This window comes from Arvicola amphibius, chromosome 1 (genome assembly GCF_903992535.2).
Source record: "Arvicola amphibius chromosome 1, mArvAmp1.2, whole genome shotgun sequence".
NCBI classification, from domain to species: domain Eukaryota; kingdom Metazoa; phylum Chordata; class Mammalia; order Rodentia; family Cricetidae; genus Arvicola; species Arvicola amphibius.
Window position 1 is genome coordinate 127,896,813 of NC_052047.1, and position 15,517 is coordinate 127,912,329.

General features: G+C 48.6%; 1 protein-coding gene across 1 annotated transcript in view; it reads left to right on the forward strand.

The window, feature by feature from the left end:
* LOC119828097 (katanin interacting protein) overlaps window positions 1–15,517 on the forward strand; it is a 169,014-nt gene that overhangs the window by 123,110 nt on the left and 30,387 nt on the right. Inside the window, 1 exon segment of the mRNA XM_038350156.1 lies at window positions 13,158–14,034. Coding sequence (XP_038206084.1) covers window positions 13,158–14,034 — 877 coding nt within the window.

Below are 15,517 nucleotides of genomic sequence, written 5' to 3' on the forward strand. Positions count from 1 at the left end.
TTTACTTAGTGAGCCAGGGCCTTCTTATATAATCCAGGATGACCTAGAATTTAGCTGTAGCCAAATCTGTCCTTGAACTCTTAATCCTCCTGCCTTAGCCCCCCAAGTCTGTCTCCAGCAGCCTCTAGGGAGAGCTGTCATATTTTCTGCTGCTTCAAACCCTTTGACCCAGAGGATCAAAGATGAGCTGCTGGTGTGACATCTGAGCTTCCTAATGCCCTTGTGCGGTCTCTGCCTCCCCTCACTTGTGCCAGCCTCCTGAGTGCCGGCTGCTGTGGCCACACCAGTGTCCCTGCCCACCTCCCCATCTCCCTCAGCTCCAGACGCTTGTCCTGCAGATTCCTCAGCGATGCTTTCTCTAGGGATTTCCCAATCCTCCTCAATAGGCTTTGGGCTCCAAGGCAGTAGGGCCAGAGGTCTCTGCCACTCATCTCTGGAAGGAGATGAACAGGCCATAGGTGAGTGAGTGAAAATCGTGGGTGAGCTCACATCCCTGTAGTCCATGATCAGCTCCACTGACCTTTCTTCCACCCAGGTGAGAGGGCCTGAGGGTGAGAGAGTTGAAGCAAAGCTCCCCTCCAGAAGAAGCCCTTAACACCTTCTCCCTCTCCTCTGCCCCTCCTTTCTTCCCATCCCCCACCCTTGTTCTTCTCTCCTAGTTCTTCCCACAGATGGCACACCATTAGTAGGCATGACAGGCCAGAGACCCATAAGGTCACAATCCCTCTGGCTCTATTCATGGGCCCTACTGTAACTCCCCTTGGTTTCTGCCTTTTGAGGTCTCTCTCTCTCTCTCTTTCTTAGTAAAGTCCTAAAGTTTAAATTTGAGAAAAACAAATATCTGGAATGGACCTTGACCTGTGAGATCCTTCCCGCCTTGGCCATCTCTTAAGTGCTCAGAGCACCCATCCCTGCTTCAGGAGCTCAGGTTTGCTGGCGCTTCCCTGCAAGTGTTCCCCTTACCTTGTTCTAGAATAGAAGTAAGATGCTGCAGCCTGCCTAAGCCGGTGCCCTGTGGCTCAGCATGGTCACTAAGCATGAATCTTGGGCACATTTTACACTGGACCACAACACTGAGAAACTGCGTGCCTCGGCCAAGACAGGCCCTTATACCTGCGCTCCGCCGTCCTGGGACAAACAGAATAGAGAAATGGCTCCAGGTTCTCTGAGTCGAGGGCGTGCGGAGGCTTGCTGTGGGGCTTGCTGTGGGCGGGGAAGTGTGGGTTCTGGCACCCAGGGTGGAGCACGGAGGGCACCGCATAAACTGCTTACACGACATGCAACCATCTGCTGTCGGAGCTTACCGGGGGCAGAAAAACACAAACACATGCAGCTGTGGCTTGGTCGATTTCATATTCTCCAGAGAACTCTACTGCTGTGTTTCGGAGGAGATAAAATGAGAGTTTATATGGGTATAGGTTGGCCCGCAGACACGGCTTGTTAATGCAGTGTTTTGTGTATGGGAGTCTGAGCAAGGAAAGTTAAGTGGGAGAGCAAGTCGTACTTGGAATAGAGGACCGTCCTGGAGAAATAGGGTTCACTGTGATTGGAATGTGCTGCCTGCCACATCCTCAGGGTAACAGTTCCAAGCTCCTTTCCCTCAGTAGGTTGCACTGAGTGTGAGCTACCCTGAGAAGAGGGGCTTGGAGGTCACCCATCACAGCACACAGAGGAGGGCACAGCCGTGCCTGCTGTGGCAGCTGTCATTTGCCCACAACTCCAGGAGTCAGGCCTATGAGAGGCGTGCATGTGTGAGAATGAGTAACTGAATGTGGGAAGCAGCTTACCTGGCCTCCGACCGTCGTGTGGCTGGTGACAATACTCCCTGACTTGATGTTGAGGAAGCTGAGTCTGGAAGAGTAGGACCCCACACAACAGATAGATGGGGTCTCTTTGGTCAGCTGATTGGAAGTGGGTGTCTGGAGTGCTACCCTGAGAAACTTCCCTCTGCTTCATTAGGGTTCACTGGGATTGACTGGCAATGTCTGCTTAGGGCAGGAGGGGAATAGGATAACGTGTCTGCTACACCTTTTTATGTTTGTACACATGGAAGACTTACCTAGCTAGAAGGTACAAAGGATTGGGCTGGCTGGGGAGCAGGAGAGCCACATGGGTTTCCTTAACAAAGTGACAGTCATGGCAGGAAGAGAACCGGTAGTCTCTATTATAGATGATTGTCTGTCTTGCTGTGGTTTGAAAATAGTCTTCATCTGTTAGGAAGCCATTAGGATACTTCCTGGGGTGCTTTGAATCTGGAAGGTCACCTGTAGGTACATGTCCTGAATGCCCATTTCCCAATGTGGGGGATAGGTGTTAGGGACTGGAGAACCCTTTAGGAAGAGAGACCTGGCTGAAGGAAATAGGTCACTAGGAGCAGAACCATGAAGATTAGCCCAGCTGTAACTCAGACCCTGTAAACATTGCAGGAAACATTGTAAACATTCAGATGGAAAGGGATCCTGGTAGTGGGGAGCAAAGGGATGCCAAGGTCACAGCAAGTGTAGCAGCTTACAGCCTGCTCTAGGGAAAGGCTTCCCCAATGTAACAGCTCTGCTCTGGCAGGAGAGGGCTTCCCCAGCGAAGTTGTTACAGCTCAGCTCTGGAGCTCCAGAGTGGAACAACTCAGCTCTGCTAGGGGAAACTTTCCCCAGCAAAAGTGTTACAGCTCTGCTCTGCCCAGACTCCATCTCTGCCCAGGCTCTGTCTCTGCCCCAGTGAAAAAGGTCTTCACCCAAACCTCATTCAAGAGATTTATTGGGAGGGAAGAACAAGGAGAGTAGCTGCCTCAGCTAGGGTGGAGGAAGAGCAGCAGTAAATTGAACAGGTGCAGGGCTTATATAGAGCTTCTTGGGGTGGAGTTTTCCCAGGGAGACGATTTTCAGGTGGAATGGGTCAGATTTCAGTCCCTTGAGCTCAGATTGGCTAGATCTTGTGCTCAGGGATTGGTTGGTTTTCTGTTTAGTTGGTCAGTGGCAAATTTGGCTCTAATTTCAGGGCCAGGGATATAATTTCACTGGCTCTGTTTCTAGGGCTAAAGTGTGTTTCTTTGGCTCTGGTTTTAGAGTCAGGGTGTATTTCTTTTGTACTGGATTCAGGGCTAAAGTATTTCTTTCACTGGCTTGGGTCTCAAGAGCCAAGGTGTATTTTTCACTGGTTCTGGTTTTAGGACCAGGGTGTGTTTCTTTGGCTGGCCCCTTTTCCTTACAGACCCTGCTTCACGTCTGCTGGGATGAACTCTACCATGTTTTCCTCACTACAGTGAGCTGAGCCCTCTGAACCTGTGAGCAAAATAAACATATCCTTCCAGAAGTAGTTTCTGTCAGGTATTTTGTCACAGCCATGAGAAAAGCAATGCACTGCCCTTGGAAGGGGTTTTGTTAGTTCTCATGGCCCTGTGCTGGCTCTCAGGACAGGGCTACTATAAAGAGGATCTGTTCTTCATGTGCTTTCCCACACATTCCTGCTATTGTGGTGCTATTGGTTTGATGCCTCCACCAAAGCTGAGCTGGATGCCCGTACCTTGCCCTTGAACCTCCAGAACTGTGAGTTAAATAAGCCTCTTTTCTTGATAAAATTACACAGCCTTAGGTATTATGGTATCATAACAGAAAACAGGCAAATATACCATCTAAAAGTGGGCTCTCCACTGACTCCCCGTGTACCATCTTTTTTTTTTTTTAAATAACACTCTTGAGTTATCTGTGCTTTCCTTGTTAATGGGTACACTGTCACCACCCTCACCCTTAATCACTGGTAGTGAAATGTGGCCAGTAGGCCTGAGAAACTGCATTTCAAAGTTTAAATTCCATTGTAAATAGTCACACGCAAGGTGGTGACTGTACAAAGGGCTGCACAGCCCTGGCGCTCAGACCACAGGGAGCAAATAGGAATGGCTCTTTATAGTGTGCATAGCGCTGTATCTTTCCGAGGGAAAAGGAGGGTCACACAAGGATATAAGTGAGTCTGGGGTTTCAGGAAATGCTCAGTGTTTTGAAGAACTAGGGAAATGTCTTGGCTACTGTTTGATATGCTGTGACTAAGCACCATGGCCAAGGCAACTTAGAACAGGAGGTATTTCATAGGACCTACGGTTTCAGACAGATTCCAAGATGGCAGAGCAGAAGCATGGGGGCGGGTGTGTCTTAGAGTTCATATCTTGAGCCACAGCTAGGAGACAGGCATACTGGGAGTGACTCCAGTCTTTCGAACCCTCAAAGCTTGCCTCCAGCGACACACCTCCTCCAACAAGGATGTACTTCCTAGTCCTTTTTCCAAAGAGAACTAAGCTAGTTCAAACATGTGAGCCCATGAGGGCCATTCTCATTCAAACTACCACAGGGAGTGAGGGAGAGCAGGAGTCGGGAAGAATGTTCCTGATAGGGGCATAGCAAGAGCAAAGGCCCTAAGGGCAGGAACATGCTCAGCAACTCCCAAGACTGAAGTCACATGACCAAGTCTGAGGGACACAGAAGTTCAAGAGGAAGCCCTAAAGGGGGCAGAGCCAGGTTGTGTGGCCCTGAGTGGTTGGGCCTTATTTGGTAAGAGAAGAGTAGTCAGAGCAAGAGCCCCTGTTATAACCTGCCCACCAGAGGGCAGTCTACAGAGACTTAGTCTGGTGATGCTAATCTTCAGACCCATGAGCTTAATGTCATAAATGTTCCTTGTATACACATAGATGCTCATATGAGTCCTGGGCATCCTACCTCCATGCAGATACCAGCCTTAGAATCACTCCTGTTCTGAACAGGAGATAGTCTAACCAAAGGATCTAAAAGGCCATCACAGCTGCTATCTGAGGGATGCTGAGGACAGGGGGACCCAGATAAGCTAGGGACAGCATGGCTTGGGCATGGGCAGCCATGCTTGGGTGTACCTGTTCCTCCCATGATAACAGATGCATTGGCAGCTGTTTTTCTGGAAGGGACTGTTGAGTGTTGACCTAAGAGCATTCCCCCGCCCCTACTCTTGTTCTATCGCAGAGCATTTGAATGTGAGCCCTAGCTATGGCCCTTTTGTTCATAAACACTTCAGTGCCTCTGGACACTCAAGTTTGCGTGTCTTTCTTATAACCCCAATCGCCAAAATCATGGGGCCTGACAGCAATTATTGTTTTGATTTAATCACCATTCCATATTTAAACAGCCCAAATCATCTCCAAATGATTTTTTTTGTTTTTTTAACATTTGGTTTGGATTCTGATCACAGCAAACATTTAGTCAGATGAGGTAGGTGACCTGGTAGCATTAAGCAAAGTACTTGGTAGGGGACTGGTCATTAGCATAAGGCTGAGATGTTGACCTCAGGGGTTAGGCCTAGGCCAAGCTTTCCTAGCAAGGCAGATACAAACTCAGGATGGCAACTGAGGCTCCATGTTCTTAACCAAGAGCAAGGTGTGCTATGCAGGATGGCTGAGTGGCAGGACAGCTAAGTGGCAGGACAGCTGAGTGGCAGGACAGCTCTGTGGCAGGACAGCTGTGTGACAGGACAGCTGTGTGGCAGGACAGCTGTGTGGCAGGTTATTGGGGACCAGGCTCAACAAGACACCTCTTGTCAGAGGTAGGGGCGTGGGGATGAGAAATGTAAGTAAAGAGTACAAAGATGTGAAAATAATAAAGCAGAAAGCATAGAATAGTACCAGGAGGGAGTTCCAGTGAATATTGAAGTCACCCGTGTTTAATTTTCCATATGCTTTTATACCCCAGTACAAAAGAGGGAAGAAGGCAACAAAAGACTCCTTTAACATAATACAAAGGACAGCTCGAACAGTTAATTGCTTTAACACTTTGAGACATCAAGTCATTAGCATTCTGTTGTTTAGACAGTGAAGCCACCCTAGACCAAGTATCCTGAAGGCAGCCACTCCCCAGGTTACCTCATATTATAAAAGAAGGAGCAGATGTACACTTGTATAACTTTACCATCTGTCAGGATGGAATGGATCTACTTGTATGAACTATCTTAATGTCAAAAGAACCAAGTAACCACATCTTGAGTCAGGATGTATAGCTATACTTGTTGTCAACAATTTTGAGCCACTTTCAAACTCTCTGACCATCAAACAAGGTGAAAATAGGCTCACATTTTTGGGCCTCCACAGCAGGACAGCTACATGTCAGGACATCTGCGTGTCAGGACAGCTGCGTGTCAGGACAGCTGCGTGTCAGGACAGCTAAGTGGCAGAACAGCTAAGTGGCAGAACAGCTGTGTGGCAGTTACTGACTCAGGCCTTAGTCCTTCTGGGTTGTTTTCTTTCCCACCCATCATTCCCTGAGTGCTCTATGCCCCAGCTCAGCCTACCCAAATCCAGGCCTGCCTGCTCACCACCCGTTTGGATGGAAACAGCACCCCAACCCCTGGCATTCATATGTCCAAAGAGTCTGAAATGTTTGGGTTAAGACTTCACCCCAGCTCCTGGCATCCATATATCCAAAGAGTCTGGAGTGTTTGGGTGGAAGTTCCATCCCAAGCCCCCTCCTCTGGGAGTTGTCTCAGTCCAGACTCCACCTCCGAAAAAGTTCACCAAATGCTGACCCTTCCCAGAGATGCTCAAGACCACTCCCACAGGGTATTTAAACAGCAACCCAGAGAACAAACACGTGGTTTTCTGGTCTTTCTTACCCCTTTCCTCTCTGAGGTGATGAAAGGCCACCTGGGAGTGCTGGTATCCATTAAACCTGGGCTTTCTCTAATTCCATTTGATTTGGTCTGATTTGGATTATTGTGTCATTGGAGAGATTTATTGGGCCACAAAAAAATTTTCACCATCCACAGCATCTTGGCCTCTCTTCTAATGCCTGGTTCCCCCATCCTGTCCTGGTCCAGTCCCTTTGTCCCTCTATGGTCACCTCAGCTGTAGTTCTATTTCTGAAGCTTATCTCCTTTTCCATCAGTTCCTTCCTCTCCTGTCTGCTACCCCACTGTCTCCCTCTCCCTTGAGAAAAGTAAGTGTTCACGTGACAAAGATGCATAGCTTTGGTCACCCTCCCGAGGGACATGTGAAAGAGCATTGAGTTCCTTCCTGATAGAGCCAGAGCTCTGGCAGCTCATGCACAGTCGCTTGAGCAAATGTAGGCCTCAGGACTGAGGCCCCACATCCTGGTGGGCACAGGCGTACACAGATGGTTAGCAGAGGGCAGGAAGCCAAGTAGCAAGTCTGAGAGCCCAGAGCAAAGCCCTCAACAACTGGCATCAAGAGAGACAGAATTCAGAAGGGCTAGGGCCTTCCTGGAGGAGGCTGTGTTGAGGCTGTCCTGAGACCCGACAGACCACTCTCTGGACACAACAGCCTGCTCTTCAGAGTCTCAAGCCTGGTAAAACTGAGTGAAAGCAGCAGTAGAGGAGGCAGACCCCTTGCTCCAGCCAAGTATCCCAGAGCCTCAGTTGCTTCCCCCTCTAGGACCTCCTTTGAGTGCAGAGAGAGAGGAGATTGGTTTACATTCTCTGTGCAGTGGGTCTGGTGCATGGATACCTTCAGGCTGGCACAGATGAAGTCCACTGTGGCTGAATGGTCACTCAAGGCACAGTTTGCTTTCCCAGATCCACCCTGATGTTTGGACATACTCACCAATGCTGTGTCCAGATGCTTTGCTGGATAGGCTGGCCTTGCTGGAGCTGGTAGTCACCTCTGGGGATAGTGACTTTAGAGCCCTGCACCCACCATTTCTGCCTCAGGGAAGTCACATGACTACTCCCCTTTGCTGAATAGTAGGTGTGTTCATTGGAAGGGGCAGGGCAGTTTCCATGCCAGGCTAGGGAGGAAAGTGGCCTTGGCAATGCTAATTCAGTTTACCTTGGCTGCAATAATACTATAATGTGTTAAACATGAATTATCATCTCAGTGTGTCTGGTTCTTAGGAGTTAGAGAGAAAGAGCATGAAGGGGAAATGAGAACTGGGAAGGGACCATATAGCAGCCATGGGGCTTCAAAGTATCACTTGAGGCAGCATCAACACAAGTACCACAGCTCTCATTAAACAAAGGGAAGCGGGAGAGTATACTTGCACACAAGTGCACACTCAGAGATAGTTCTAGGTGAGGCAGTCAGAAGGATGGGATTTCTGAACATACTGGATTCTGGGGTAAAGAAGGAAGAACCTCAGATAAAGCACTGGTAACTGGACATGGGGTAGAGGCTAGGTCTTATAACAGGAAAAGGCATCTTTCTTCTAGAGTTTTGCTGAGGGGTGCCTACCTGCAAGACCCTGCCCCAGGTCTTGTGGTGCAGGTGTGGACCCCCATAAAGCTTCCTAGTAAAACCGTTGAGGTCTGATGATGTTTATATGGCCACCTACATAACAATAGCCTTGTCTACCTGCAGGTTCCCATCCCAGAATTCAACCAGTAACATAAAAAATATCCAGGAAAAAAAGTCTCTTTTGGATGTATATTTTTTCTTATTCTTCCCTAAACAATGTAGCATAACAATTTCCATAGCATTTACATTGTATTAGGCTTCATAAGTCACTTAGAGATGGTTTGGAGGAAGCAGGAGGTGTACGGAGGTTATATGCAAATTTGTGATATTTTATACACAGGACTGCAGCAGGAGACAATGCTGGTATCCACGGGGACCCTACAATAAATCCCCCACAGATGCTCAGTGGTGGCTGTAGGTAGAACAAAATCTGAAAGGATGTGTATGCACTTGCACACCCACTGCAAGGTGCCAGGACCATTACCTTTAGGAAGCAGGAGATGGTATGTGGGGGCTTACTTAGGAAACTGGGGACCCAGAATTCTGCCCACATAGGTAGTTCATTGTGTGCCGGCCCTAACCAGAACTGAGCTCTAGCTAGACACAGGGAGGAAGGAAAGTTCTGATGCTTCTTGCAGGATGTCTGGGAGTGTGGGGCAGTACAGACTTTTGTTTCTGTTTCCTATCCAGATATCTCACACCAAACCTGCCATGGGCACGGTGGTGTGTGCTGGAAACATCTGAGATACAAACTGCAGATGAGGCAGGAACCTCACACCCCATGGCCATGACTAGTTCATGAACACCACACCCCCTATTTCTTTACCTCCCTTATGTCCCTTACCTGCCTTCCTTTGCCACAGTTATAACTCTTGAGCAGTAGACATCAATAGTTAGGCGGGGCTTTCGACTGTCCACGTAAGACATGTTTTAGTGGCCAGACATCCCATTAGAAAAGCTAGGTTACTCATTCACCACTGTCTAGATGGGTCCCCATCTACACCCTACCATCTCTTTAAATGAGTGTTTCTGTCTGCTGGATGTTTCCATGGTGGTAATTTCCAGAACAGCTCATTGAAAGCTGCCCGTGCCATCCTCCTCCACAAGCTGTGTTCTGATTAATTCACAGCACACGCCTGCTCTGTGCCTCCACTAAACAGAGTGCACATCCATATAAACATGTAAAAGCGTACTTTGAACATCGACTCTGCTGACAGCCAGCAAATAGTAGCCTGCCATCTCACAATTGGATGATTGACGCTGAGTTCCTGTGGTGGGGTACGGGGGTGATGGCTCTCTGCATTGCTCTGCAAACCTGTCCACAGTGATCTGGGAATTTAGTTAGAGCATGCAGATTTAGTTTGCAGGGAGGCTAAGGCATGGAGAATGAGGGTGGGTTGATAGCTCTGGGTCCTCGGAGCCCATACTGCTAACCATAGATCAGAAGTCAAAGCTGGGCAGGAGTGGCCTGGGAAGAAAAGCCACAGACTGCCCCCTTTTTTGCTCTTTGGTCTTAGGAGACTGTCTAGGCTAGTTGTGTGTTACTTCCCTCATGATGGCTGCGATCCTACTATGTGCTGTATCCTCGGACAATTGTGGAGGACCTCTGCTGACTTAGAGATTCACTTTGGTTGGGAGAGACAAACTAGCAGTCAATCAGGCATGGAGGTGTAGGCCTGCAATCTCAGTGTTTGTAATGCTAGATCTCGAGTCTGGGACCCTGTCTAAAATCAAAAGTCCCCTTAGTCAGCTATGGTGGAGCATATCTTTAATCCCTCACTGGGAAGGCAGAGTCAGACAGATTTCTATAAGCTTGATGCTGGCCTGGTCTACATAGTGAGAAGGTCAATAGTAGCCAAGGCTACATAGGGAGACCCTCTCTCCAAAAAAACCTAACAAAGCAAACATCTGTCCCTAACCCTCCAGAAATGCTGATGAGAGAAACCATTTCTGAGATGGAAGAACTCAAGAGCATCAGGGTATAGAGGGGAATGGGTGAGGTGTTCTTTAGAGCCTGGTGTTGGGGAGTCTCTGGAGGCAAGAAGGATGTGGGCCATGGCATCAAGGAGCAGTATATGAGGCCAGCAAGCCAGGACCTGGGACTGTTAAGGGTAGCTGGGATTGACAGCATGGAGTTGCTGGACGGTTACACAGGAGGCTGCTGAGCTCTGACTGAAGTTGTTTTTAAGTGCGTCTGGCTGCTATGTGGGAAATGAAGTGTGTGTGCCGGGTGACAGTGCAGAGAAGGAGCAGAGAGACCAATTAGCTGATTCTGATGTCTCTGGAGAGATGGCAGTGGCCTGCCCTGGGGCAGCAGTGTTGTGGAAGATGAAGTCGGTTGGAGAGAGGAGAAACAAGGCACTCCTGACATGTTGGATGTGGTGGGGGCAGGACAAAGTCATCAAGGGGCTGCCTAGGTTTGGGAGGCTGACTGAGTAGGGGAGAGATGTGGCTTAGGGAAAGTGATTGTAGAGCTCTGTTGGGAACTGTGACTATAGCACCTAGGAGCCAGGGGGCCAACCGAATCCACATTCAAGGCTAACCTGGGCTATATGGTATGGTGGTTTTCTTATTTGTTATTGGTTTTGTTTTTAAAAAGTATTTGATAGATATGAGGCACATAAAGGTTGAGATTCCCAAGAGGAGAGAAGTGGAAGGGGCATCCATCCCTTAAGGGCCAATGGAGAGGTCAGGACTAGAGAGTAGGGCATGGGCATCCTCAAATCAGAGAGGCACTCAGAGACACTCAGAAAGATAGCCTTGAACCTAGGGCAGCCTAGTCACTGAGGCCCAGCTGAGCTGGTGGGGATTGAAGGATTGTAGAGATAAGATAAGGAGGCTGGGCAAGGGAGTAGCCAGCTAGGCAGATGCCAAATAACACGGGCATATCATCACTGGAAGCCCAGCCAAGGAGATCATGAAGGAGGAGGAATAGCTGCCTATTCATGCTGCTGAGCCAGCCATGACTGGGAAGCAAGAGATCCCGTGTCTTTGGCCATGAGCTAGTCCTGTAAATAACTCTCATAGCTGAGAGAAGGGCTCTGCTGTGATCACCCAGACAGCAGGGGTAAGTCATTGTTCTGGCTGTGGGTGCCTTGGCACAGCAGATTCTGTATTGAGTTGGGTTAGGAACCTGATGGGGAGTGGCAGTAACTGATTCACTGTAGGGGTGACAGCAACTTGTGGGCACCTCTGTAGACTAGAATACGCAGCAATTGAAAGGAAGAAAACCATAGCCTCTCACCATCCAGATGCATCTCAGAGTAATTACGCTAAATGAAAGAAGCCAGATAGAAAGGGGTGCCATTGAAAAAGCTATATGTCAAAATTCTAGAAAATGTGTCAGTTTATAAAAGGGGCCTGTTGAGATGGCTCATGGATAAAAACACTTGCTGTCAAGACTGATGACTGATACACATAGTGGAAGGGAACTGTCTCCCCCAAGTTGTCCTCTAACAACAGGTGTACACACCACACACACACACACACACACACACACACACACGTAAAAATCTGTAGTGATGGTGAGCAGGTGGGTGGTTGTCTGGGGAAGTGGAGAGGGATTTCAAAGTATGAAAAGAAACTTGGGGTGATGGGCATCTGAGCCTAAGCGCTGAGATTGTTCCAGGGAGATGTACGTGTTAAGACTCACCGAGCAGCTGAAAAGAGGTGTTTACTGTTTGATGTATGCATTATATTCCGCAGTAAAGCCCGGGCAGAGCTCTACCACGGAGAGGGGGAAGTAACCAGTAGTGGAGGGAGGGGTGGTGTTATTTTAAGCATGAATAGATAAGCATCAGCTGCAGGCGTGTGTTTGGGTTATGAGGGAACAGGGACTTTTCTTTGAAGGTCACTATATGTCATGCTGGCCTTCATTCTCCACGTCCTTGTGCAATTGAAACATCTAGAAAATTTGGTAGTAGGGCAAAGATTCCCGAGAAACTGCCATTATCAAGGCTGTGGCCATGGTACACCTGCCCCACATCCCCTGGGTCTCTCCCTGACTGCAGCTGCCGCTGCTTTGCTGGGCTATGTGCTGTGGAGACATGCCCAACTTGTGATGTCTGAGGGCACTGTTACTCAGGGCCACCTTCAGCAAGCAGTGCACAAATGGATTAGATTCTATCTTTGGGGAACATTTCCAAGGTTTGTGCCTTGGATTCATTGTAGAGTCCCAACAGGATGGACCCTCAACTGCCCCCGCAATGAAGAGCTCAGACTCTCTTGGGTCTTCTTCCTACCCCGCATCAAGTCCTTGTCTCAGGCTCTGCTTTCAAGATCCTCACTATGAGCCACTCAGGAGTCCCAGGAGCCAGCATGTGACTTGAACAACAGGTCCCCTTGCTTCAGGAGCCACACTTCATTTTCGTTTACTTCACATATACATATTGACTTTTTTGTGTGAGTGTGTGTGGGTTTTTTCATTTTGTGTTTAGTTTTTGCTTTTTTTGTTGTTTTTGAGACAGAGTCTCACTTTGTAGTGCATGCTGGCCTCAAACTCACTATGCCTTGGGTCTCGAGAGTGCTTGGATAGCAGGCATATACCACTGCACCCAGCTGGAGTCAGTCCTTGAAGAACGCTGCTACAGGCTGTGAAAGCCGTGAAGGGTGCCACAAGGGAGTGAAGGGGCATCTCTGCTCCTGGAGGAGATGAACTCCTGTGGCAATGTGAATCAGGTTGAAGCAGCAAGAGACCCGGAAGCAGCGAGACCAATTAGTGGGCCATTACCAGTGTCCTGACAGGAGGCGATGAAAGCCGAGACAGCACCGAGGCTGCTGCCTTGAGAAAGTTCTTTGATTCTTAGAGTATACGGCTTTGCAGAGAGAGAAAAGGGGAGTCCGTTTCACAGCTGCGGCTCAGCTCTAGTGTGCTCACATTTCTGGCACTTTACCTTTCTGTTTGGGGCATCTTCACTTCCACAGTTTGACACACCCTTTCTTTTGTTCCATTTTTTGCATTCAGGATCTCGATATTGGTGCCAAGAATGTGAAACTCTATGTCAACAAAAGCCTCATCTTTGATGGTGTGCTAGACAAAGGAGGAGGCAAGGCCCCTTTTGATTGTACCATCCCTGTTGACCTCCAGAGTGAGAAGACTGAGAGCCCAGAGAAGGCCCTGCGTACTGACTGGGAAGGAAGCAAAAGTGCCCTTAGGATGGCCAGCATGAATGGGGACGAGCAGCTCGGGCACAGCTGCTCACAGCCAGCTGAAGCTTTGGTGGAGATGACAGTTTCCTCACAAGGAGATTTCCTTGGTGAAAGGGTGAATTCTACTCATTGCCCGAAGGACAGTTTGTCCAAGTCACAGGAAGATGTAAGATTGTTGGCAGCCTCTGCCTCAATGGGTGATGGGCCCAGTATCCCTTCTTTTTCCTCTCCTGGAAAATGTCCTCCCCTGGAAGAGGAGCCCTCTTTGATCCAACAGCTGGAAAACCTCAAAGGCAAAAGAATCCCTGAACCCTCTGGGAAAACCCCACACTGGTTACAGCCTTCTCTGGCAGGAATGGGCAAGAAACAGGCAGGCAGGAAGCCCAAACCCTTGTGGCTCAGTCCTGAAAAGGATCTGGAACAGAAGAACAGGCTTCTTTTGGATGATGTCATTGGTGATGCTTCTGGAGAGGTGGAGGCCAGGGAAAAAGGCCCTCGCCGTGAGCAAGGGAGGACTAGCAGCTGGAATGTCATCACTGAAGAGAGACCCCAGAGGGTGTCATCTAAAGCCTGTGGTGATGACTTAGACATCTTTAGCCAGCCTCCTAACAGGGATCGCCCTGCTAGTGGGAGGAGAGCCCTGAAGAAGGATGCCAGTGGTAGCCATGGTGATGACCAGCCAGCCAGCAAAGGTAAGCTTCAAGAAGCCTCAGTTGACATGAAGTCATTTGTTTCCCTGGACCCTGGTTTCCTTATCTATAAAACAAGGGGGCTTTTCTCAAGTAGGAGTCACAAATCTACTGTCCCAGCTGGAGGAGTGGGACAAATGAAGGATAACTGGGCACCCTGCATGTTAAACTCCTAGATGTGATTGTCACTGGCGCCAGGACCTGTCCCTTGGCCCATTTTTCTTGCCATGCATGGTTTTTTCAACTGGACTTCGTTCTTGGTCTTTGATAAAGACATTAGTCCCTAGTAACTTCCCTGACTCTGTTAGAAGACAACCCCAGGATGATGCTGAACACAGCTGGCACTAGCCTGAGTATAGAAAGAACCTCTGGATGATGTAGGGTGGTGGCTAAGAGGGTCCAAGGCCATTGGAAGGAGGCTGCCATCACTCCATAGTCTTGTTGCTGGCCTTCAGTGCATGACTAGTGTGCCAGTCTCTTTTTCTTTTGTTGGTACAAACTGGAATATGGAGAAGTCTTGCTTTACAATGTTAACAACTGATAGTGATTATTTTGAAACCACTGTGTGTGTCAAAAGGAAATTATCAGATTTCATGGCTCAAACCTGTAATCCCAGCTACTCCAGAGGCTAAGGCAGGAGAGTTACAACAAGTTCAAGACCTGCCTAGGCTATAGGTGAGTTCAAGGCGAGCCTGGTCAACTCAGTAATACCTTGTCTCAAAACAAAGAGGTAGCCAGGCAGTAGTGGTGCACACCTTTAATCCCAGTACTTGGGAGGCAGAGGCAGGTGGATCTCTGTGAGTTTGAGGTCAGCCTGGTCTACAGAGCTAGTTCCAGGGCAGCTATGGCTGTACACAGAGGAAGCCCTGTCTCAAAAAACCAAAAACCAAACCAAAATCAAACCAAAAAATACAACAACAACAACAACAAAACTCCAAAGAGGTAGAAGGGCTCAAAATGTAGCTCAGTGATGCAAGGCTCTGAACTCAACCCAGTATTGAAAACAAAACAGAAGCTTCATCTGTTGGCAGAGTTCAGGTTGAGACCATGATAGTCTTTGCTGTGGGTTATCTGTAAGGACATCTTGAATGTATAAAGGCTTAGGGTGTTGTCCGTATGTCTATCCTGAGTAAGGAGGAGATTCTGTGTCCATCTGTATAAGAGGGCACCAGAGTGACTCAAAATTGCCCCTGTGTTGTGGAGTGCCTTATAGTGAAGCCGTCTGAATAAACCTGGCTGTTTGCTGGCTCTCTGCTCTGCATCTGTAAGGTAGGATGTGACACACCTTTGTTAGAGGTGTGAGGGACAACAGAGCCTGACAGCTGGGGAGTATTCGACAAGTCCTGAGTTGAGACATGCGCTTGTGTCACGTACTACCCCGCAAACTGCTGAGCCTCAGTCTTGACTTCTCTTACCTTCTTCCCACAAAGTCTCTACAAAGTGTCCCTTTCCTCACTCTAATGGATACAAACTGCACTGCAGAGAT